The 24,602-nt window shown below is 55.3% G+C and overlaps 1 protein-coding gene and 1 long non-coding RNA gene across 2 annotated transcripts; one reads left to right on the top strand and one right to left on the bottom strand.

Moving 5' to 3' along the window:
• Nucleotides 1-9: 9 nt before the first annotated feature.
• On the bottom strand, nucleotides 10-21,260 carry LOC125326067 (basic proline-rich protein-like). The gene is made up of 3 exons (XM_048303856.1): nucleotides 21,047-21,260; nucleotides 20,009-20,035; nucleotides 10-704 (listed from the first exon to the last, which is right to left on the bottom strand). Exons 1-3 carry the CDS (start codon nucleotides 21,258-21,260, stop codon nucleotides 85-87), a joined length of 861 nt encoding a protein of 286 aa, XP_048159813.1. The 3' UTR covers nucleotides 10-84.
• On the top strand, nucleotides 5,810-9,477 carry LOC125326700. The gene is made up of 2 exons (XR_007203948.1): nucleotides 5,810-6,614; nucleotides 8,866-9,477. It is a non-coding gene; the product is annotated as an uncharacterized LOC125326700 (long non-coding RNA).
• Nucleotides 21,261-24,602: the final 3,342 nt, after the last annotated feature.

Here is a 24,602-nt window from a genome sequence, read left to right as displayed (position 1 = left end):
AAAGCGTACCTTGAATCAGTAGATGTATTTCCCTTCTTGTGTGCTAAATCTTCCAGTGTGCATAGTCCCCCCATCAACTAAAGCCTACCCTGACATTCTTTTTCCTTGGACACATCTGGAAGAACCGTCTCCAGATATTATTTCCTTCTGCAAGGGCTCGTTCCTCGAGATGGAACTTTGGCGTTTTGCTTCTCCTTTCAGAGGAGCAGCAGAAGCGGTCGTTGCCAGGGGAACGGTGCAGGCGAGGGAGGGAGGGGGGGTAGGAGGTGGGAATGCTCTCGGAGGCCGATTCCTCCAGGGGGGGTAGGAGGTGGGAATCCTCTCGGAGGCCGATTCCTCCAGGAGCGGGGGAGCAAAAGCGGAGGCTGCTGCCGGCACCGCCAAGGGCACCAGCTCTTCGGGCCGGTACCAGAGGCTGGCGTGGAGCCTCTGCACGGGTCCGCAGCAGCCACGGCGCCAGGAGGCCGAGCTGCCGGCGGGCCCAGCGCGGCCCGCGGGGCCGAAGCCGGGTTCAATGGAGCCGCGGCAGAGAACGCAGCGGGGGCGGGGGCTGCTGGAACGGCCGCGGACATCGGGAGCGGGGCCGGAGCCGGGACTGGGGCCGCCGGCAGGGGCGGGGCCGGGGCGGGCCCCAAAAGCGGCGGGCTGGACTGGTGTGGAGGGGAGAGCCGGGCTAGGGACGGACACAGGGACACCGAAAGCGGCTTTTCCTGATGCTTCCAGGTCCAGTCTTAAGTGCACCATCCAGTTGAGCTGTGTTGGTTTGTTACTGATCAATGGAGTGCTTGTCCTGCCCGCAGGCTCTGGGCTTTTCACTGCCCTGTGGCCTTGGCTCATGTGTTGGAAGTGTTTGCTGAGACGCAGAGTGTTGGTGTTGGGAAGCAGCAGCTCAGTGACTTGGGGCTGCTGCTGCTTTAGGAGTTTCATCTTTGTGCCTTTTTTTTGTCAATTCGGTGTGCCCCAGTGAGACAAGGGCTGCAGTGGGTGTTCTGCAGAGCTCCAGCACAATATTGCCACACAGCAAAAGCAGAGAAATAATAACAGCCACAACTGGGCACTGTTCTCACTGGATGCTCAGTAAAAAAGAGACTCCTTGAAATAAAGGGCTCAAAGGAAAGTGTTTCCCTTTGGATGTGTTTCCTTTTGGATGTGTGAAATGCAGGATTGCCGAGTGACAGTCTGCAGAAATTCAGTCATTCTTTGTTTGTGGGAACTGCCCTGGAGAAGGAAGTGAGTGCAAAAGCCCCACAAGCCCTACAAAAACAGATCCAGACAGGCTGCAGAGCAGGGATATCTGGATGCAGAGTGGGAATTCTTTGTTCTTCTGGTGCATTGAAGCAGTTGCCATTAGGATTTTATTTGGTGATGCAGTCTCCTGAATTTCTTCTTGTCGGAGTGCCCTTTGTGGGGAGGGGGCATCACTTGTGGAAGAATTCTCAAGTATCTTGGTTTAGGTAAAATACAGTAACTAAAGTATTTTTTATAATTTTTATGGAAAAAGTAGTGCGTAGACTTCCTTTGGAATAAACTGTACTTCTTTAAATGTTTGCAAATCCCTGTGTTGTGTGTGTGTGTCTGTGAGCACTCCTGTGTTTTACAGAACACGCTGCAGACTGTAAATAAAACTACCAGAAAGCTGTTTAAGTCTTGTGGACTGAATGTACCATTTAATGGGAAAGTGAATAAATTATTAAGCAGCAGTTGCTAAGTGGATGCTTCCTGCAAATATCTGAAATCTTTGTGGTGTTTGTGTGCAGGTTTCAGCTGGAGTTGCCCTGGCATTGCCTCCCAGAGGGGCAGGATTGCTCCCCAGGAAGTTCTCCAGCCAGAAGTCCCTCTGGATCCGGATTATTTTTTAAAAAAAGTTTAGTTTGTCTTGGCTTTTTCTTTTTTTTCCCTGCCCTTTCTGGTTTGTCTCTCCATGTTCTTATTTTACAGAGGAACCCCTCCCCAGCTTGGCCAGAGCCGCAGCCTCCTTCATGTGCCGCTGCCTCACTCGCTGCTGCCGTGCTGGCTCAGGAATGTGCTCAAAGCCCAGCTAAGCAGGAATTGTCCCGGGCCTGCTCTGTTTAATCGCTGCCGCCGCGAGCAAAGCTGCCCCCGCTCCTTGAGGGGAGCGCTCGCTGCAGCCCGGCAGGAAAAGAGCCCAGGAAAAGCCGTGCTCTTTGCAGGAGAAGCGCTGGGAGCAGAGGGGAGAGCGGGAAAAGGGAGAGAGAGCAGCTGGGCGGGCAGGGCGGCATCATCGCTGATCCCTCCGCGGGCAGGAGCGCATCACAAATAGTCCCTCGGGCGGATCCCTCCGCGGGCGGGGTCGCATCACCGCTGATTCCTCCGCGGGCAGGACCGCATCACAAATAGTCCCTCGCGGATCACTCCGCGGCCAGGACCGCAGCACCGCGGGTGCCTCCGGCGGATCCCTCTGTTATAAATGGTATTGTGATGTTGGCTTTTCGCATGTTACATCGTTGTTATGAACGTGAGGTAAAGAAATTCAGCCAAATTAAATTTAATAAAGAAATAGATTTTATTCTGCGGCGAAAGATCGGTCACACAGAAAGCCACGATGGAGAAAAGCAGCCTGAGCCCGGGGTCGGAGCTGGGTGAACACGCATACATCTGACCTCTATCGCACCAGAGCTCCCAAGTTCACGGGTGCTGCTTCGGCTGGTTCCTTCTTATACAGTTTTTGGGCAGAGTCCGAATTAATTCTATTTTTCACACAATTTAGCATATTCATGATGTTTTCTTGTCCCGGAGTTGGGCTGCACAAAGCCTTTCCTGGGTCTGATTAATTGTCCATCCTAGATGATGAATGGGCCATCTCTGAAGATGCTTAAGAGAGTTTTGTGTGCTCCCATTCAGGAAGCAGCGTGTTTTCAGCTGGAAATTTGGGGTGGTTTTGTTTCTTCAGGGTCTGGGGTCTTTCCTGAGAGAATCAGCCCTCCCATAAATCCCCCGGGTTGTTCTACAGAGCTGCTTTGGCCGTGGCTCAGAGAGAGAGAAGGGAAATGACTTTTTACGGGGTTGAAATTTCTCCAGGCAGGAGTGGGTCGTCTTGCCCCTCCCCAGAGCCCTGCAGGCGCATGGGAGTAGCTCAGTGCCGGCCCAGTTCTCTGAGAAATAACAACGCTTGGGAGGTTCGAGTGTTGATAACAGCTCTCCTGTCTCCTGGGGCCAAAGGTCTCATGGTCCCGGACTGGTGAGGGAGAAAAGGAACTTGTGCTGTTCCTGGAAAAGCTTCTGTTATTCCTTGTGCAGCCTTTTAATTCTGTGTTCTGATGGACTGTCTGCTGTCTTTCTAACAGGACTTGTCAGAGATTCAGATTTAGGAACTGAATTTGGGTCTGTTCCCTACAGAATCTTGCCAAGCCTGAAGGCCTGGGGCGATGACTGCTCTCAGTGAGGGCTCTTTATGAATCCTCTGTCAGATTTCCCTCAGTGCTGGGCAGGAAAGACGAGGGTTTGGATCAGGAATTCTGCAAGCGGGCCCTGTGTGACCGTTGGCTTCTTGTGTGTGTGTGTGCATCAGTGAGCCAAAATCAAGAGCAAAGGCTGGTTTGGTTTTACGAACTTAGAGTAACTTTAAAAAAAAGAAATCAACTTTTTCTTCTTTTTAAATTTAGGTGCTGGAATTGCCTGTCTGGACATGTGCTGAGCTCTCGCTGCTGCGGACTGTGCAGCCTCAGTTGCTGCAGGTTCCTGTTCTTCTCACCAGCTCAAAGTACACATGGGGTTTTTTTGCCCTTCTGTATAGAGCTGTTGAGTTTGGGTGATTTTCCTGAATTGAGGATATTGAAGGTCGAGAAGGAAGATTTGTCTCTTTTGTGCTTTTCTGTTGTTTTTAGCACCTGCTCAGCATCTGAACGTGGTTGGAATACTGGAAACATAAAAGGTTTTGGATTCAGTGCTTATTTGTGCAAACCCAGTTTTTTTATCTTTTCTTTTTTTTTTTTTTTTTTTTTTTTTTTAAAGGTCTCCACTGTTCCTGGTAGTTTTATGTAGAAAAGGTCATGTGAACAGCAGGGAGCAGTGAGCACTTGGAAGGGGGTTGCAGGTAGTTCCTTCAGGGTGGGGGAGTGAATGTGGCCTAGGAACAGCTCTGTGGTCAAGTGAGCAGCAGAGGAACTGAAGGATGCTCTTCCCCAGCAGAGCTGCTGCTTTGTGCTCTGGGGCAGCGCTGCCGGTGCTGGGCTTCCTCGGGGAAAACAGCTCCTTTGGGATGTGCTTTGCTGCAAAGGTTTCCCTGAGCTGGGTGTCTGCAAGAGGCGTCGGGATACCAGTGTCAGGACTTTTCCATGGTTTCCAGGCTGTTGTACACAGCACGTTCCGGGCAATTTGCCAGCGTGAGACAGAGGAAAATCGGTGCAATTGGACTCTGCAAATGCAGTTCAGGCAGATGTTGATCTTTTAACTTTTCCATTGCAGGTGCGAATTCTTGGGCATTTGTGAGTCTGCCTTGACTTGCAGGGATTGAAGGGTTTAGGTGTGGAATTGTTTGGCCAGCTTGCTCCAAGGCATGGTGTACTTCTGGAAGTGCCACACACCTCGCAGGACCGAGGAGCTGCTGGCTGGGTGCTGGTTCTGCTCTGCCCTGGGAACTGGGAGCCCCTGGGAGGGCTGGGGGTGACACCTGGAGATGGGCTGGGGAAGCCTGGAATTGTATCTCAGCACTTTTCTATGCAGATCTATGGACCGGTGTGTGCTGAACGAAGCGGCTCTTCAGCACAATAAATTCAGCAGTTTGGAAAAACCATGGAGTATCTCCGAGTTAATGATGGGAGAGGGTTGGGGCTGCTCCCTGATAACGTGCAGGGCTCGGGGGTGCGAAACGAAGATGGGGAGAGGAGTGGGGGCTGCTCCTCGTTGTCGGGGCGCCGCGGGCGCTGCACAGCCTTCCCCTTTTACTTCCCAATTCCTCATTTTGTGCCTCCTTTTTCCCTTGGGGATGCGCCCGGGCCGCATTCCAGCGGCCGCCGTGGGACAGCGCCTGCGGGGGGCGGGGTTTCCCGCGTGATTGACGGGCCCAGCGGCCAATGGGAAGGCGGGGCGGGCCGAGGGCTGGCCAATGGGGAGGTGGCTCGGGGCTGCGCGTGGCCAGTTGGAATCGGCGAGAGCGGTTGGGGCGGGCGGGCATGGACGGGCCCGGGCGGTGAGCGAGGAGCGGGAGAACGGGATGGGGAGCGGGATGGGGAACGGGGGAACGGGATGGGGAACGGGGAACGGGATGGGGAACTGGATGGGGAACGGGGGAACGGGATGAGGAACGGGGAACGGGATGGGGAACGGGGGGGGAACGGGATGGGGAACGGGGGGGAACGGGATGGGGAACGGGATGGGGAACGGGATGGGGAACGGGATGGGGAACGGGGAACGGGATGGGGAACGGGGAATGGGATGGGGAACGGGGGGGAACGGGATGGGGAACGGGGGAACGGGATAGGGGAGCGGGGAACGGGATGGGGGAGCGGGGGAGCGGGATGGGAGAGCGGGGAACGGGATGGGGAGCGGGGGGGAACGGGATGGGGGAGCGGGGGAACGCGGGAGCGGGATGGGGAATGGGGGAGCGGGGAACGGGATGGGGGAGCGGGGGAACGGGATGGGGAACGGGATGGGGGAGCAGGGGAACGGGATGGGGGAGTGGGGGAACAGGATGGAGAGCGGGGGAACAGGATGGGGAACAGGGGAACGGAATGGGGAGCGGCATCATATTTATTTTTATTTTTGGGTTTAATATTATTTTTATGTCTAATTTTTCCTTTCCCTTCCCTTCCCTTTCCTTTCCCTTTCTCTCTTCCACCTTTCTTTCCCTTTCCCTTTCCCTTCACATTCCCTTTCTCTTTCTCTTTTCCATCTCTTTTTTTCCCTGATTCCTGAATTTTTTTTGCCCCAGAATCCACAGCCCAAGCCACGTGCACACACTGCAGATGTGAAGTGAATTTTTACTGCCAGCAAGCACCTGGGAATAAAAAAACCTCAGCCCCAAAGCTTGATGTCTAAACAGCAACACAGAAGTTCTAAACCAGCTGTCTGGATTTGAAAAGACATATGTCTTTGGAAGTTAACATAGAGTTCAACTTGATGTAGTGATCGACTTAGGTTCAGCTTAAAAAAGGCCCTACTGACATTTTATTGTATCTAATCCCTGCTTTCCCCTGCGTTCTAGTTCTTGCCTCCCCGCCCACTCTGTTTCACGGGGCTGTACATGGTGAAACACTTCCCTATGTGCTTTCTGGGTTTGAGCTGCCCTGCCCCGGCACGTAGGGTCACGGTTAAGTAGAAGAGTTATAAAACTTAGTGGTTCGTCTCTTTTTCATGGGTTTTTGGGTAGAAAACTTACGGGCCCAGTGTGGGAATAACTCCTAGCCCTCGGCGTCTCGTTGACCGCCTCCCGTTGTCTCGCAGGTCCCCGAGGCGGCTTCGGATCTCCGCGGTCACCGACACTGCCAGTTTTCCCGGCGCGCGCCGTTCGACGTCGAGGAGCGGCATCCAGAAGCTGTGTCGGAGCATCTTCCTGGCTGGAATGTTTTGAGTAAGGGCTGCAGTCAGGGTGTAAGCTGAAGGGTGTGTGACTGTGTGTGTGTGACTGTGTCTGTCTGCCTGCGAGAAGAGTGCGGGTGTGTGTTGCAGTGGGGATCCTGCAACACGCATATATCAAACCAGGAGTCCCGTGGAAAGGAAATATATATGGACAGACAGATTCTTGCTAGCTGTTTCAGAGATGTTTATTTCTCCAGCCGCATGGCCGGAGCTCTGCCGAGGAACTGTTCCAGTCACGGGACCAAGGGTCCTTCTGCCCGCGCAGGGAACACAAACCAACCAATGGGAACGAGGCTGAGCAGGGACAGGGTAGCCCCGTGTCTGTGCCCTCAGGGCCCCTCTCCCAGGGCTCCATGGCAGGGGAGGGACCCCAACACCTCACCCGTTTTATTTTAATAAAAGGAGAATGAAAACAACTGGATAAACATAACAAGAACAGTTTCAAAACAAAACAAGCCACCCTCCTGAGCCTTTAAATGTCCAAACAGATTCTCTGGAACATCTTAGGGCTGACAGAAGGGAGACAGAATTCTCTGAGCATGCTTTGTGGGGAAACTGAGGCAGGAGAGGGTTTAACTTCTTCCCTCCCCCTTTTCATCCCCCACTCGGCATTGGAAAGGGATTTTTGGGGGAAACAATTGGCAAAAGCATGGTTTTGTGAGGGAAACCATGGATGAAAAAACGGATTGGGAATACACTGGGGGTAATAGGACATAGGGTAAAAGGGAAAGGTGGGATTAGGAAAGGGAGACTGTAGGGGGGGCTTACAATGGAGATACTGTCTAACATGACTACGATTTTTTGCATATATACTGCCTTTTACAGGAACACCATCAGGCCCAGTGACCTGCGATGCTTGTAACCCTTTTCTCCCTAGTACAATATTAAATTCCACCACCTCTCCATCTCCCAAGCTTGGGATGCATTTTTCAGGGTTATTCTTTTTAATAGCAGTTCTATGCACGAATATGTCTTGCTGGTTGTCACACCTTGTTATAAAACCATAATTTTGCTTAACATTATACCATTTTACTATCCCTAAGGTCTTAGTTACTATGATTTTTTCCTTTTTCCGAGTGGCTGCTGTTTTCTGTCTCGCTGCGTCTTTGTTCTCTCTTTCGGTCGCTCCCGTGTTGGAATTGTCGGGGCTGCTCGTGCCTGCGCGCTCTTCCCGGGGTCGCGTTCGGGGCTGCGCGGGCCGGGCCGGGCCACGCCACTCAGTTCTCCGTGCGTCGCCTCCTCTGGTCGCAGCTTCGCTGCCGCTGTCGGGCGCTGCACCCACGTCTCGGCCGGGCCCCCGAGCAATGACTCCCCCGCGCCCTGCTCCAGCGCGCGTCTCGGCTGGGCGCGGCTCCGTTCCACCGCCATCGCCGCCAGCCGCCGCCCGCGCGCCGCCCCTCTCGGCCGGGCGTTCCCGGGGCTCGCTCCACCACGCACTGCACAGGACCGGGCAGGCACCGCCGGGTCCCGCCGCGCCTCGCTCCGCCACCGACACTGCGGCTCGCGTGGCTCCGCCCGCGCGCGGGAACTGCCTCGCTGCTGCTCTCAGAGCGCTCGGTGCACGTGGCCTGGGCCGCACGGTCCCTGCGCCAGGCTTCCCTTCACCAGGACACAGCTGACATTGCTCAACAGTCTCAGTAACTAAATAATATTCACGAAAATATTCTTCCATCGGCATATATTTTGACTCCAGTATTAACTGTGTCCAAACGGTTTTCCAAAAGCCCTTGGTAAGAATTAAATCCCAAGAAACATAGAAAAAGTTCTTAAACAACCATGCCAGGAAGTGTTTCAGTTCTTTTTGAGCTTGAATCAAGCTAAAATTTACAAATCGTTGTTCAAGAATCATTTTAAGATAAATGTCCATATGCGGCTCTGAGAGCCAAGAGTCTTCCCACGGTTCCTCCATAGTTTAGATATGGAATAGCAAAGCAAAACCAAGAAGAGGAATCCAAAGTTTCCAGGGTTTACTCACACAAATCAGTCGCTTAGGGATCGGGGATCGTTCTGCTCTCAAATCTCCACCATTTGTTGCAGTGGGGATCCTGCAACACGCATATATCAAACCAGGAGTCCCGTGGAAAGGAAATATATACGGACAGACAGATTCTTGATAGCTGTTTCAGAGAGATGTTTATTTCTCCAGCCGCATGGCCGGGGCTCTGCCGAGGAACTGTTCCAGTCACGGGACCAAGGGTCCTTCTCCCCGCGCAGGGAACACAAACCAACCAATGGGAACGAGGCTGAGCAGGGACAGGGTAGCCCCGTGTCTGTGCCCTCAGGGCCCCCTCTCCCAGGGCTACACGGCAGGGGAGGAGACCCCAACAGGTGTGGAATGGTTCTGACCTTGTGTGTGTGAGTTTTGCCTTTCAGGCTTTTCAGCTACTTTTTAAACTTAGAGTAAAAACAACCCAGCTGCGCTGTCTGGGGATTTTCTCCCTCCCGGCTGGGTTTTTTTATCTGAGACCCAGCCGGTCTGTGAGGTGACGTTCATCGCCAGGGTTTGGGTGCCGACCGTGCCGGGGATTTGTCAGGCGGGATGATTTTGGGGCTCCCGGGAACCGCGTTCCCATGGGGTGCTCTCGAGACGAGAGCGAGGGTGGGTTTGTGTGTCAGCTGAAGGAGGTGTGTGGTGGATGAGTGTTTTCTTCTCCCTGTGCTGCTGTTGTTTTGGGTTTCCTGAAACAATAAAATGTAATTAATTTTCCAGAAATAGAACAATTGTTACATTGTACTGATAGGGGGTTGGCTTGTGTTGCTCTGTGTTCGTGTTTGCTGCTGCACTTGCACATATTGCTCTGTATGTCAATTGGACTTTGACCAGTGTGCATATGGATTGTATTTGTGCTTGTGCTTGTGTGTTGTTATTTCCACTTGCTTTGCTGAAGTGTAAATAAAAAGCCCTCGTTCAATAAAGTTGAATAAACCCTAATAAAGATACCCCCCCTCTCCCCCTTTTGGTTGCTCTCTTCCTTTGATGTGGTTTAGTAATTTTTTCGCCGTATTTCTTGCTTTGCTTTACTTTTCAGTCTATTCCTCACTTGACTTTTTCTAACTCTTTATCTTTTTCTTGCTGTTTAACTGTTTCTGGATGTCTCTGTCACTCTATTTCTCAGTTTCTCTTTTTCTCTTCAACACTAATTCTCTTTTAAACTCGATTTCTTTTTCTCTCAAACCCTATTCTTCTGTTTCTCTATTCCTTTTTCTCTCTATTTTTCTTTCTCTTTCTTTATGACTCTGACTTTCTTTCTCTCTGACTTTTCTCTCTCTGACTTTGACTTTCTCTCTCTGACTTTGACTTTCTCTCTCTCTGACTTTGACTTTCTCTCTCTCTCTGTCTCTGACTTTGACTTTCAAACTACCTTTCTCACCTTCCCTCCTTTGTTCATTTTTACCTTTCTACCTTAGTTTGTTTCTGTAGCAGCTTGGAAAAAAACAGAGACCGCTCTTTCTTCAGGCACGATCTGCCCCAGTCTTTGTGTTTCTATTTTGGGAAAGTTTTAAGAGAGTTTTGGGAATGGGCACAGGGAAAGACAAAACAGATCCATGCCCACAGACTGGTCAGGGCAGACTTTCTGCTCCTTCTAGGCCACTGACTCAAACATGAAACCCCTCAGCTTTCTGGGAGGTGAAGGAAGAACAGTCATACCTGGTGCTTCTACCTGTAGCCATTTGCCTGCTCTGCATCTTTCCCAAGAGAGCAGAAGGCCCTTAGCAAAGTGAAGATCAATGGAACAAGTTGCTCTTCTACACAGGGCTCTCGTTAAGGCTGGAATGGCTGCTGCCAGCCTCTGCATTTTCTGCCTTTCCAACTTCCTACCTTTGTTCATTTCTACCTTTTTAACTTTCTACCTTTGTTTGGTTCTGACTCTCTACCTTTCTATCTTTCTACCTTTGTTGCTTTCTACCTTTCTAAATTTCTAACTTGACATGTTTGTTTGTTTCTACCATTTGAACTTTCTATCTTTCCATCTTTCTTCATTTCTAACTTTCTACATTTCTACCTTTGTTCATTTCTGCGTTTCTACCTTTCTGCATTTGTTCATTTCTACCCTTCTGACCTGCCTTTCTACCTTTTTTGTTTCTACTTTTAAGACTTTGTACCACCTAAGTTTTCTCTCCTTTTACCTTTGTTCATTCTTACCTTTGTTTCTAACTTTCTACATCTCTGACTTTCTCTCTTCGTTTCTACCTTTCTGACTTTCTACATTTCCAACTTTCTACTGCTTGTTTCTACCTTTCTACATTCCTACCATTTTTGTTGCTACCTTTCTAACTTTCTACCTTTGTTTGTTTCTAACTTTCTAGATTTGTCCCTTTCTCCTTTGTTTGTTTGAAACTTTAAACCTTTGTTTTTCTCCCCATTTTTACCTTTCTAGCTTTGTTTGTTTCTAACACTCTACATTTCTAACTTTGTGCCTTTCTAAATTTGTTTTTTACTTTCTAACTTTTACCTTTCTGACTTTGTTTCTAACCTTCTTGTTAGAGTGAAGGCTCCTCTGGCCTCAGGCCCAGAGGGAAGCCAAAGCATTAGGTTTGAATTAAAACCTTTGGACAAGCTGACATCCATGAAGCCACACCAAAGTGAAATAGAAATACAGATTTTTAACTTTTAGTAGAAATAGATGCTAAGTGCCTTAAACCTGAAAAAGCTGTAGCAGAGATCTTAAACACAGCTCTTGCTGCGGCAGTGTTACCTTTTCACAGAATTCTTTACTTTAGACAAAATATAGATAGAATTACACTGTTCATATTTTTTAGATGGAGTGTTCACATAAACAATAAGAGCTGATAGAAACTGTATATGCAAATCTGTGTAATACAGATGGAACACTTGTGTCAGGCTTACAAGTGTTAGAATTAGACCAGGATGGGTTAAGAAAAAGAAAACTAGAATCGTGTGTTAATCTTACTGGTCAATGAACAAATAGAATCCACACTTCTATAAGAAAAAATATAGTGTATGGAGCATATAGAAGAAGCTGGTTTTGCCTGCTGCTGCTGCTTGGCTTTATCATGTAACCCCATTTGAACTCTGCCTTCAAGACAGCTGTGAGACTGTGAAGTAAAGAACTTAGCAGAACAGCAGCCTCCTCTGCTCTTTCACCCTGGTCCGAGAAGGAAGGGTACCCTGTCAAAGGCTCAACACTTGCCTTTCTGAGTTTGTTTCTGAATTTCTACCTTTCTAATTTTGTTCCTAACTTTTTTTTTTGTTCCTAACTTTGTTTGTTTTTAACTTTCTACCTTTGGAAATTTGTTTGTTTCTTGTATTTTACCTCTTTGTTTGTTTCTAAATTTCTGCCGTTGTAACTTTGTTTCTAACTTTCTTCTTTTTAAATTTCATTTGTTTTTAACTTTTTACCATTCCTCCCAGGGAGGGATGTGTGCAGGATACTAAAACCTGTTAAGTTCTTCATTTTTACATCTATAGGCAAATGCTACTGATTTAGATGTAAATTCATTTTGAAATGCGCCAGCCCTCTCTCTCTACTCTGTCGCATACAGGAATACAAGAAGCTGGGAATAGAGATCAGCAAGTTTTGCGAATAACGAGCCGGCGTTTTTCTGTAGGAAGGAAAGAAGCAAGCGCCTGGCCCCAGGAGCCGAGACGCTCGGGCTGCAGGAGCTGCAGAGCGCCCAGAGGCGGCTTTTCCCTCTGCTCTGTCCCTGCCCCCGGGCTGAGCTGGGCGGCGCTGCTGCCGCCTGGTGGCGAGAGCGCGGCACTGCCGCCCCCGACACGGCGCCCCGGCGCTGCTGCCGCCCGGTGCCGGCTGAGCCGAGAGGGCGGCGGCCTCGGTGGCTGCCGAGCGTGGCAAGGGCAAGGAGCGGGAGCGAGCGGGGCTGGGTCTGTCAGCGGAGGGGAGGGGCGAAGGGCGGTTCGGAGCGCCGAGGGACACGGCCGTGCATGAGTGGGGCCACAGCTATGGAAAGGAGCGGGCGCCATGCGGGGCGGTGACCGCGACGAATGACAGCGCGGGGGGCGGGGCCGGTTTTGCCGGGCAGCAGAGGCGCGGTCGCAGCGCGACCGGGGCGGGGGGCACCGGGCGGACACGGTCGGAATAGAGCCGCCCGCGTGTCGCTCTCAAGGAGGCGGCTCGGAAAGGAAGGCGCAGTTCCGCGCTCTCGGGACGGCGTTAAGTGACGTTTTTATTAGAACCTGCCAGGACCTTGCAGAGGGTGGTTTACACTTCCGCCACACTCAAGATGGCGGACGCACTAGGCCCCTGCGAGAGGTGTCCCTGCCGATGCCTGCCGCCGGTCGCGGAGCAGTCGCCCGCCTCCGGCGCGGCTGACCCCACCAGCCGTGTCCTCGCGCCGGGAAGCACCGCGGAAAATCGCGCGGAAAGCGCGGGGCCGGCGTCGGAGTCCGGGCCGGATTCAGGCAGCCGAATAGACGCCCTTGTGAGGAGCGGCGGGGGCCCTAAGTGTACCACACTAAAGATGGCGGCTCGACCGGAAGTGGCTTCTGCCAGCATCCAAGATGGCGGCGAAGGGCGGAAGTTTCGTCACCGCCACACTAAAGATGGCGGTCGTTTACGCTGTTTTCTGACCTTCTCAATATGGCGGCTGGGAAGCGCCCCCCCCCCCCCCCCCCCCCCCCCCCCCCCCCCAAGCTGCGTCGATTCGGCTGCCTGAACGCGACGCCGACGCCAGCCCAGCGCTTGCACGCAATTTTCTGAGGCGTTTCCCCCTATGCGGACACCGACTGTGGGGTCAGCGGCGCCTGGGGCAGGCGGGAGCATTCAGGCAGTCGAATAGACGGAGCGGGGTCCTTCCGGCCGCCATCTTGAGAAGGTCGAATAGCCACATTGGTGCGGTACCGGTGACTTCCGCCCTTCTTCGCCAGGAGCGGCAATGGCGGGGAGCTCGGGGAGCAGCGCTGGCGGGCCGGGGGCGCCGGGGCGGGTGCTCCGAGCTCGGAGGTGAGCGGGGAACGGGGACAGCCCCGAGCGGACGGTGGGGGCCGCGGGGGATCGGTATTCCGGCCCAGGGATGGGTGTCCCGGCACAGGGATGGCTGTCCCGCCACAGGGATGGGTTCCTGGACTATCTAATAATATTATATAACGATCGTACAAGGAGATCTATCTAAGAAATCCTCCATGGTCATCCTTCTCCCAGCCCCGCTGTGTTTTCAGGGTCTTGGGGGCAGAGTTTGGGTCTGGACAAGGCTCTCGGGCACAGGGTGGGATTCTTGCGGTGCAGGGCCAGGATTTCGACTCGATGCTCCCTGTGGGTCCCTTGCAGCCCAGGAAATGCTGCGATCCTGTGCCTCTGAGGGTGAAATAAAGGGGACCGGTGGAGTTTTTGCCCGTTGTGTTCACGGCCCCGCTGGCTCAGGGCGGGTTCAAGGCGCAGCTGCCCCGAGCCAGCGGGACCGGCCGGGGCTGCTCGCTCCCGGTGCTGCCGCCTTGTGGGGAGAGCCCGGCACTGCAGCCCGGAATGGCGCTGGCCGCGGGATCGGCGTGGAACAGCAGCGCAGGGAATGCTGAGGCACCCCAGGGAATGCTGAGGTGTCCCAGGGAATGCTGAGGCACCCCAGGGAAGGCTGAGGCACCCCAGGGAATGCTGAGGCGCCCCGGGGAATGCTGAGGCGTCCCAGGGAATGCTGAGGCACCCCAGGGAAGGCTGAGGCACCCCAGGGAATGCTGAGGCACCCCGGGGAATGCTGAGGCACCCCAGGGAATGCTGAGGCGTCCCAGGGAATGCTGAGGCACTCCAGGGAATGCTGAGGCACCCCAGGGAATGCTGAGGCTTCCCCTGCCCGGGGCACTCGGCAGCAAATCCCTGATGTTGAGCAGAAAAAGGAAAGTTCTGGGTTAGTGGGAGGAGGTTTCTGGAATGGAGTTGGGACAGGTGCTGATCCACGCATGGAATCACGAGGTGGTTTGGCTTGGAAGGGACTACCAAGATCATTTACACTCTGTTTGTTGTCTGGTTCCACAGCAAAGACCATCCAGAACTGCCACCTCACCCTCACGGACAGCAGGAATGTCTTCCATAGCTCTTGCTTCGGAATGGGAATGGCAGTTGGGAGCTCTGGCAGGACCAGGTAAGAACAGAAATGGGATCATTCTGGCTGCTGCCTAGGTGGTTTTCTCCTTTCAGGCTGTTCTTCTGATTGATCCTTTCACAGCAGTGTTCTAGGGCACATTTGAGGGTAATTCCAGGAATTTGAAACCCGATGAAAACTGGTGGGGCAAAAATGTGAACCTGATCCATTTCTAGTAATTCCAAGCTTCTCCCACAACACCGTTGTAGGGGAAAGCTGATGAAAGGGTAAAGATGCAGAGGAACAAGTGCTGTAAACCCCCCAGGCTCTCTGACAGAGCAAACCTTCCAGTAATGCCAGTACATCGCTCTGAGAGACTCTGGCATCACAAGGTTTTCCAGGAAAGCAAAACAAAGACAGAGATCAGGGAATAGGCTTCCAGTTAAGAATGGTTTGGTGGGTGTGGGAATGATTCTTGTATGTTTGATGCTTCCCTTTTTATTCCTGAATAATTTTAAAATTATTCCTTGAATAAATCATCTAAATTTGGGAATTTAAATTTGAGAGGGAAGAGTGCAACATTAATACAGGCAGAGATCATGGAATGATGGAATGGTTTGTGTTGAAAGCCCCATCTCTGAGCCTGTTCTGCCTGTCCATCGGCCTGTCGTTGCAGGTGGACATGGAAGTGATGGAGGCGTTCAGGGAACGCTGATTGTTTTTCCCTGCCTCTGGCAGTCAGGTCATTACAAAGACTAATTGACCTCTTCCAGTGGGGAGACATTTAAACAAGAGGTGCCAAAAGAACTGGAGCTTCTGCACGATGAAATCTGCAAGTATCAAAATCCCCCCTGGATCGTCACCGGTCCAATTTCCACGGACTGGTCGCCTTGGCCAGGAGTGTCCAATCCTGCTGTAAATGCATTGGGCCGGGGTCTCATTTTCATTTCATGTAAAGACCCTCTGGATGTCCCCCAGTCACTGGAAAGACTGGACTGGGCTCCCAGGGCAGTAATTCCAGGTGTTCTCTTCATGGGAATAGCACAGGAGCCTTCCCCTTGGCCAGAGGAGCGGCCAGTGCCTTCCTCAGTCCACAAATTCCCAGGACAGAACACAGAGAAAGCAACAGGAATATGGAAATCCTCCACAGTGGGAGATTCTGGTGCTCTGGATTAGATTTTGGATTTATAACGTTAAAGGGAGGGGTTTCAAAGACTGAAATATTATGTTTTATGACTTAAACATTTTCTTAAAAGACTTTTAAAACTGTATTACAAAAGCTGCAGAAGACTCCCACACCCTGAATGGGGCCCTGAGGCCTGACACTGCTCGCTGATGAAGATAAGATAAAGTAACAACTCAGGGCTGGGGATATTCACGGAGCACAGGCTTAACACCTCCAAGATGAGGAGCACAGCCCCAGGGCTATCAGCTGCCCGGGCTCCCACCAAGGGGTGGAGGGAGGAGAGGCTTTGGGTACCTCGGAAAAGCCTGTGGTCACAGACGCAGTGACCGCCCATCCTCCAACTGTGCAGAGCCCAGCTGCGGGGTCCTCACCGGGGGGAGGAAGCTCATCCACAGCAGAAGGGGTGACATGGCCCAGCACAGGGGCCCCCAGACCCTGCAGCAGAGCACCAGAGATGATGCAACAGACCCTCAGTGTTGCAAGGGACAGTGTCAAGCCAGCCCCTGCAAGAGAGGCACGTGGGCGTTCCCACCTGGCCCAAAGTGTGCATTAACCCACGGAATTCTGCACCCTTCGGCTGTGGCAGCATGTGGCGGCGTGGCCACAGCGCCCACGGGGGACCCTCACCACCGGCAGACCGGATGGAGGGGAGCAACAAGACGTCGTTGGCACCCTCAGATGGGTGATGGGCTTCCATCCAACCCCTCTCCCTGTTTCCCCACCCCCCACGCACCCTTCTTTTTTCTGTTTCTTTCTCTCTCTTCCCTTCTCTTTGCCTCTCTTCTATTAAATAAAATACATCCATTTTTTTGGCAACAACATCTAGCCTCGTTTGGTTTTAATCTTGTTTCTGGGGATATTTTGAACCTTCTAAGTTCTTTCTGGTTTATGCACAGAGACTGAGCTTGCTTTGCTTTTCTGGGTTTAAACCGGATCGTAACAGGGCAGGTGTGGAGGGGTTTTTTTCCCTCTCCTGTTCATTAGTGTTACCACTGCTCTTGTTGCTCTCACTGTTACTATGTGTTGTCATTAATCTCAAATGATTGTCTTGGTTTCCATTCTTAAACTGTTCTGAGCTGGAATTTTGTCTCTGGTCTCTTCCCCATCCCACAGGTGGGAGAGGGAGCAGCTGCTGGTACCCAGCTGGGGTCCAGCTGTGGCCCCGGGCACTTCTGGGGGCTCCAAACCCGAGGGACAGGAGCGGTTTTGGGCTCACAAAAAGAGACCCAGTGCTGCGTTTCGAGGGCTCAGAAGCAGGTGCAGAGCTTAAAAGCAGAGACTAAATCCTGCATTGTCCTATTACCACAGGCCGAGGACCTAGGGTATATCACTGTGTCCCGCAGCTGTAGGGAGGAGGAGGAGGAGAGAAGATCCAGCAGGCAGGAATTGTGCAGCAAGATTGATTAATTATTTTACAAACTCTTTTATAGACTTCTTTCTTCATAGTCTAATTGGACAAAGGATCAGCCTCTCCTTGGGGTGATTGGCTAAAATCCTAAAACATCCATTGTCAAAATATTTTTCTACTGTACCATAAAGAAGACTTCTCAAGATTGCAGGTGGTTTGGTTGTTTACATAATTCTGCTACCTCTTCTGTGAGACAGAAAAGTCTCTCACAGAAAATAGCAAGAAAATCCTTGCTAGCAGCATTTCTCTATCTACTAGAGTCCTGAGAGCAGGCTCCTATGGCCAGAGTTGGGACTCAGAAACAGTGACTAAATCCTGTTTTCAGGGCTTGAGGAAGAGACCGAGTCCTGTGTGTTTGGGCTCACAAAGAGAAACTGAAGTGCTGCGTTTTGCTGGACCTGAATTAAAGCCCAAGTGCCGTGTTTTGATGCTCAAAGCGGGCTCTTCGGGCCAGGGCGAGTCTGTGTCTCTGAGCTCCGAGTCCTGCCTCAGGCACAGCCCGAAGCCGGGCTCGCCGGCCCCACGCAGAGCTCGGGAGCAGCGACTCAGCGCCGCGTCCGGGGCTGGCGGCAGAGCCCGGGGCCGCGTCGTGGGGCCCAAGGCGGGCTCCCGGAGGGGCTCAGGGCTGAGAGCGGAGCCCGGCCCGGCGCGTCGGGCCCGGCTCGGGATGCCGGGGCTGCCCGGGCGCCGGCACAGCCCCGGCTCCCCGCGGAGAGCCGGCCGGAGCAGGAGCGGCAGCGCCGAGCTCGGCCCCAGCGCCCGTCCCGGAGCGGCTCCTCCCGGTCCCGATCCCAGCCCCAATCCCGCCGGGGGAGAGGCGGCACCGCCCGGGACCCGCAGCGGCCGCCGGCACGACCCGGACCCCCGGTCCCGGGAGCGGCCCCCGTCCGGCCCCGGTGCGCGGGGCGGGTCCGGCCCGGGAGAGAGGGGCGGGGCCCGAGCGATGGTGCCGCCCCCGTGCCGGGCAGGGCGGGCCCCGGGGCCGGGCGGGGCCGGGGCTCTGGGGCGGTCCCGGGCGGGGCCGAGCGGGGCCGGGGCGCGGTTTCAGGGGTGGCCCCGGGCCCGGCTCAGGTGCGCGGGGCGGGGTCCGCACAGGTGCGCGGGGTCCCAGGGCGGCTGCGCAGGGCGGGGCCGAGGTGATTTAAGCCCCCGAAATCGCCCCCCCCGCCATTCGCTCCTTCAGAGCTCGGGGAGGCTGCGGCCGGGCCGGGCTCCCCCGGCGTGGCCCGGGTGAGGCCCCCGCTCCCCCTCTTTCTTCCCCCTCTTTCTCCTGCCCTTATCCTCCTCCTTCGTCCCCCGCTTATCACCTCTTTCCTACCCCCCCCCCGCAGTTTCTTTCTCTCTCCCCCACACCCTCCCTGTCTCTCCCAGCCCCCCGCCTGCCCTCTCCCCAGCGCCCCCCACCCTCTTTCCCTGCTCCCCTGTGCATCCCCGACCCTCCCACCCCTCCTTTCTCCCCCACCCCTCCTTTCTCCCCTCTCCGTACCCCGCTCCCCAACCCGACTCCCCTCTCTTCCCCCTCCTCTGACCATCATCCCTCCCCCTCACCCGGCCTTTCCCTTCCCCCCTCGGTTCTCCCCAAACCACCCCGACTCCTCTCCCTACCCCATCTCATCCCTCCCCTTTCCCTCTTTCCCCCGCAGCCGCGGGGCTCGGGGCGCCGGAGAATAAAGCCCAGAGGGCCGGAGCCCGGCGCCCCTGCCCTCGCTGGAGCCCCACACGGGCCGGGCCCGCTCGGCGGGACCCCGTGCAGTACAAAAACAGCGCCGGGGCTCCGGCTTTCCACACATCACACTGGGGATCCCCTCCTCAGGAGGGGTTCCCGGGGGAGTGGTGGGTTTCGGGGAGGGTGGTGGGTTGGGGTGGGCCCCCTCCGGAGGAGGGGGTCCGGGGAAGAGGGATGGGGCGGAGGGGGGACTTTCCCCCCCTCCAGTCCCCGCCCCCTCTCCCGGACCTCCTCCTCCGGACGGGGTTCCTCCCCGGGGCCCCGGAGGGGGTGGGGTGGGGGGGGGGGGGGGCCGCATGGGCGGGGCTGTTGCTTTGGGCTGTGATCTCTACGTCTGTTCATGCTGCAGAGTGACATGACCCCCTCTGCTTCCCCTCCCATCCCACCCCACCCGCCCCCCTCCCTCCCCCCCGGGGCCCCGGTCCAGAGGAGGGGGTCCGGGAGAGGGGGCGGGGACTGGAGGGGGGGGGGAAGTCCCCCCTCCGCCCCACCCCCCTCCTCCGGAGGGGGCCCGCCCCAACCCACCCCATACCCCGAACCCCGCCCCCCCCGAACCCACCACCCTCCCTGAAATCCACCACCCCCCCCGGGAACCCCTCCTGAGGAGGGGATCCTCAGTGTGATGTGTGGAAAGCCGGAGCCCCGGCGCTGTTTTTGTACTGCACGGGGGACCCGCCGAGCGGGCCCGGCCCGTGTGGGGCTCCAGCGAGGGCAGGGGCGCCGGGCTCCGGCCCTCTGGGCTTTATTCTCCGGCGCCCCGAGCCCCGCGGCTGCGGGGGAAAGACGGGACAGAGGACGGGAATAAGGGAGCAGAGGGGGTCAAAGAAGGAGGGCAGGTGGGGGGTTCGGGGTGTGCAGGGAGAGGTGGGGTGGGGGGACAGGAAAGGAGGCGGGGGGAGGACGAGGACGGAACACAGGAGGGGGGGGGGTCAAGGTGCAGAAGGGGAAAGAGGGAAGAGGAACAGAGGGAGGTGGAGGGGGAAGGAAAGGTGGGAGACAGAGGGGGAGGATTGAGGGCAGGTGGGGGGAATTGGGAGGGGAAGGGGAGCAGGGTGAGGGGGCGGGGGGGGGGAAGGAACGGTGAAGAAGGGGAGAGAGGGTGGAGGGGTAGGGCAGGGTTGGGGTGTGTAGGGGGACAGGGAGGGGGGATGGGGGGGACCGGGCCGGGGGGGGAGGGAGGGGAGGGCTAGGGGGGAGAGGGAGGGGGAGTAGGAGGGGGAGGGTGTAAGGGGTGGGGGAGGGGAGGCAGAGGGGGGAGAACGGAGAGGGTTAGAAGAAGAGAAGCAAACACAAATAGAAAAGAAAAGAATACAGAGACATAGAGACATACAAATATAGAGATACAGAGCCCGGTCCGGCCAGAACCGTTCCCACCAAGCGCCGAGGGAACAAATGGCGGCAGGGGCCGATTCCCGAGGCTTAAATCCCCTCGGCCCCGCCCCGCGCAGCCGCTCTGGGGCCCCGCGCACCTGTGCGGACCCCGCCCTTCACACCTGTGCCGGCCCCGCCCCGCCCCGCCCCGCCCGCGCCCGTAAATGCCGGCGGATCCGCGCCCGCTCCGCTTTGTGCGGTGGATGCTCATCCTGCTCATCCCGGGCTGCGGCAGGACCGTCGTTCGGAGCGCTGTGCGGAGCCCGGCACCGGGGGCTGCTCCAGGCGCTGCGCCGAGCCCGAGGCGCTGAGGTGGGACCGGAAACGGGACCGGGTCCCGGGCCGAGCCGCTTGTCTCTCGGCGGGCGGGGTGCGGCTCCCGGGGCCGGAGAACTGAGGTGGGATTGGGGATGGCATTAGGGATCGGGATCGCCGCGGCTGGCAAGAGCCGCTCCGGGATTGGCGCTGGGGCCGAGCCCAGCGCTGCCGCTCCGGCTACGGCCAGCGCGGGGCTAGGGTCCCGCCGGAGCTCCGGCTACGCTCCCGCTACGGCCGCGGAGAGCCGGGGCCGTGCCGGTGCCGGGCCCGCCGGGAAGGCGGCGCTTCCCCGGAGCAGGCGTTGGATTGCGGCTGGAAGCGGCCGGGGCGCGGGGACCGCCCGTGCCCGCCCCGGCACCCCCAGAGGCCGCCGCTCCCTCAGCGCCGCCCGCCCTGTGGGGCGCCCCCTGGCGCAACCGGAGCGCCGGCGCTCCCGGCCCGGCCCCGCCCGCAGCCCCCGCGGGGACGCGGAGCTCCCCCAGCCCCGGCACTGCCGAGGCCGCCGCACCCTCTGCGCACAGCAGCGCCCGCCTCCCCCTGCCCCGGGTCCGCTCCCCCGGGGGCCTCCCGCCCGCCGCGCCCCCGCCCAACGAGCGCGGCTGCAGCGGGACGAGCTGCTCCCCCGGCCCGGCCGCTGGCGCCGAGGCCGCTGCTGCCGCTCCTGCTCTGACTGTGCCCGCTGTGGCGCTGGGGCCTCGCCGGGGCTCGCTTGAGCCGCTCATCCCACAACTGCCGCGTGAGACCTGATGCTCTCCTTCCTCCCCCCCCCGCTTTCTCTGGGGCTTGCACGCTCCAGTGCAAAAACCTCTGGCTTTAAAAGGCCAGTGAAAAATGTTTCTTCTTTATTTCCAGAGCACAGGACATCCTGAGTGGGAATGGATACACAAGGACCGCCAAGTCGAACCCTTATGTGAATGGCTCCTCTGGCGATTGAACCCACACCTGGCCATTCTCAGCACCCTGCTCCAACTAAGCCAATCTCAGCTCCTGGTAATGTCCTGCCTGGGATAGGAATGCCAAGTGCCAGCAAGGTTCATTCCTATGCAAATACAGCTCCTTCTTTTATGCTAATGCTGCTTTACACACCAGCCCCTGCAATGGCCACAGGGCAGACCTCCATGGCCAGCACCTGATCATGCAACAACACAGGTGAGCAGTTGTGTGACAGCACTGAACTCTTCCCATAACCCTGATTTCCTGCCCTTTCTAGGATTTACCCAACAGCTGTAAAGGTGCTCATTCCATGGCCCTTTCCAGGGAGAAATGAGCAAGGTAAGTCCTGAGGGTTCACTTGGTCCACGGCCAAAGCTCTTCTGGAGAGTGTCAGGGTTGCTCCTGCCTGCAGAGGGGCCTTTCCCACAGGTGAGTGTTCACAGCCCAAAATCCCAGGGGCTGCTGAGGCTGGGCCAGCTTTTCTGGCCCAGAGCTGCACACAGCTCTCAGCGACTCCTGCTCCCTGCCAGGAGTGTTCCTTGGTGCTCCCTCTGTGTGTCCCAGCTGGCAGGGAATGGGGGGAGGGAGAAGGCTGGGAGCCCCAGGAAGGGAAGTAGCAGCTCTTGTGCTTTGGATTTGCAGAGAGGAGCTGTGCCTGCAGTGTCCTGCCCGTGGCACGCAGCGTGCCGAACACACATCCCGGGAACGGGCACTGGGCTGCCCAGGTAGCACTGGGATGGACATGGATAAAGGGCTGCCCGTGGCCCCTCGGCCAGGGGCCGCTCTGAACAAGCACCCGGAGATGCTTCAGCCCCGACAGACCCCACTGACACCCCAAAAATACCCCAAGGAACAGCTGGCACTGGGGAATGTCAGCACGGGCTGTTTGCAGAGGGGCTCAGACAGCAATTCCCGGTGCTGACCTCCCACACACCTGCCAGCTATGTCCCAGCCACCCAAAATGCCTTCCCTCCCAGCCTGAGGATATCATCCCTCAGCAGCGTTAAAGCCAAGGCAAGCTTCCCCCACAGCAATGAAATGCTAAGCAATGCCCTCAGAGATGCCTTCAAATGAAAGGTCAGAGTCAGAGAAATCGCTTTGGATTGAGTTGGGAGATTTTGGGGAGCTAGCTGGAACTGCACAACTGATGGGAAGCTTTCCCAGGTGGCTCCCACTGCAGGCGCCCTGAAGGCGGGGATGTGCATCCCTTTCCCGAGGGAAAAGAACTTCCAGAGGCCACTCCTGAGGCTCTGGAATGAAATCAGCTCCTGCAGGGAGAGAAGGGCACAGGGGCTGCCTCAGCACGGGCTGGGAGCGTGTCCAGCCAGCACCTTCTCCTGCTTTAAAATATCACCTGGAGCTCCAGCTCGGGGGGTGCAGGCAGCTGAATTCCAGGGAACTCTGTCAGGTGCCCCCAGGGACATGGGGGGGCTGGGGGATGAGGGTTACAAACAGCAAATTCTATGGAACATGAAGCTGTCCTTGCCCTGACCCTGCTGAGCTTCCCTGGAAGCTCTGCTGGTTCCTGACACACCTGGTGTTAAATAGGCAGCTCTGCATGGGAATATCCATGCTCCAGGAGGCACTGGGAGGCTATTCCAGTGGCAATTCAGCAGGGAATTCAGGGCTTTGGGTAGAATTCATCTGAACTAGCAAAGCTGAACCCCAAATCTGGGCACCACACAGGGAACAATCTTTGTGCTGCCCTGGCAGCCAAAGCCCCTGGGCTGGGAAATTTCAGCAGGCAAATGGATGGAATGATCCAAATGCCAGCATCCCCCAAAGGGAGAATGCTATTGCCTCCCTTTGCTCCCAAAGTGTCCACTGTGTTCCCCACAGGTGCCCTGGGGATGCCAGGGAGGTGCCTTTGCCCACAGTGCCTTTCTCCTGCCCCTCTCCAGCCCGAGGCCTCTTCTCCCTTCCCTGCCAGCTGCTGCCAAGGAAGGAGGACACAGTGAGTCCTGAGTTTACCTCAACATAGTCCTTCCCTCACCTTGAGATGACCTGAGATTTTACCCCCAAAATGTCCCCATCTGTCTCCTTCTGAGTTCCTCATTTTTTACAAGGAAGCATTCTTTCTCTGCTCTGGAGATTACCACAAGATTTGCCCCCAAAACTTTCCCCACCTGTCCACTACCTCTTTCCTCATTTCCACCTCAATCTTTTCATTCTTTGCCCTACAGATGCTTTCAATTTTTACCCCTCCGAACTTCCCTACCTGTCCATAACCGATTACCTCAGTTTACCCCATCAAGTGCTTTCTCTCTGCTACAGATCACCTCAGATTTTACCCCCAAAATTTTCTGTACATCTCCACCACTGAGTACTTTATTTTTACCTCCAAATACTCATTTTCTACCATGGAGATTCCCTCAAATTTTACCCCCCAGATTTACCCACCTGTCCACAGCAATTCCCTCAGTTTACCTCAGGATGTTCCTGCTCTGTCCTAGAGATGACCTCACATTTTACCCCCTCAGTTTTCCCTACCTGCCCAATTCTGATCACCTCCTTTTTACCTCAAAACACGAGTTCTTTCTTCTACAGATGAACTCAGATTTTATTACCAAAATGTCTATTTTGTCCCCTGTACACTGACTAGATTTTAAAACCAAAACCATGCAGGTTATGTGTCTCACCCCCAAAATGTTCATTCTGTCCCCTACAAATTAGCTCAGATTTTTTCTCAAAACCACTTATGGTTTCTACATAATTACCTCAGGGTTTGCCCCCCACATTCTACCTCATCTTGACTACTGATCACCTCATTGCTTCCTCAATATGTTCATTCTTTGCCCTACAGATCTTCCCAAGTTTTACACCCCAAATTTCCTTGCCTAGCCCCAGTGACTGCCTCAGTTTATGTCAGTGGTCACACTCTCCCTAGAGATTACCTCAAGTTCAACCCCCAAAATTTTCCTTACCTGTCCACAACTTATTACCTCATTTTTACCTAAAAAGATTCATTCTCAACCTTTAGATTATTTCAAGTTTGACCCCCCAAAATTCCCCTACCTGTCCACTACTGATTCCCTCATTCTTCCTTCAATATTTATTTACTTTCTACCATGTAGCTTCTATCAAGATTTACCCCCAAAGTTTTCCATCTGTCTACTACTGCTTACCTCATT

The sequence above is a fragment of the Corvus hawaiiensis genome, chromosome 5 (genome assembly GCF_020740725.1).
Source record: "Corvus hawaiiensis isolate bCorHaw1 chromosome 5, bCorHaw1.pri.cur, whole genome shotgun sequence".
Taxonomy (NCBI): domain Eukaryota; kingdom Metazoa; phylum Chordata; class Aves; order Passeriformes; family Corvidae; genus Corvus; species Corvus hawaiiensis.
This window is presented reverse-complemented; position numbering and strand designations above follow the sequence as displayed.

Coding starts and splice junctions, on each gene's coding strand:
- LOC125326067 (XM_048303856.1), bottom strand. CDS start 21,260: ATGAGCGGCTCAAGCGAGCCCCGGCGAGGCCCCAGCGCCACAGCGGGC. Junction 20,036..21,046: donor GGCGCTGCTGTGCGCAGAGG/GTGCGGCGGCCT, acceptor TCTCCCCCCTAG/CCCTCCCCTCCCTCCCCCCC. Junction 705..20,008: donor CTCCCTCCCCCCCCGGCCCG/GTCCCCCCCATC, acceptor CATCAGGAAAAG/CCGCTTTCGGTGTCCCTGTG.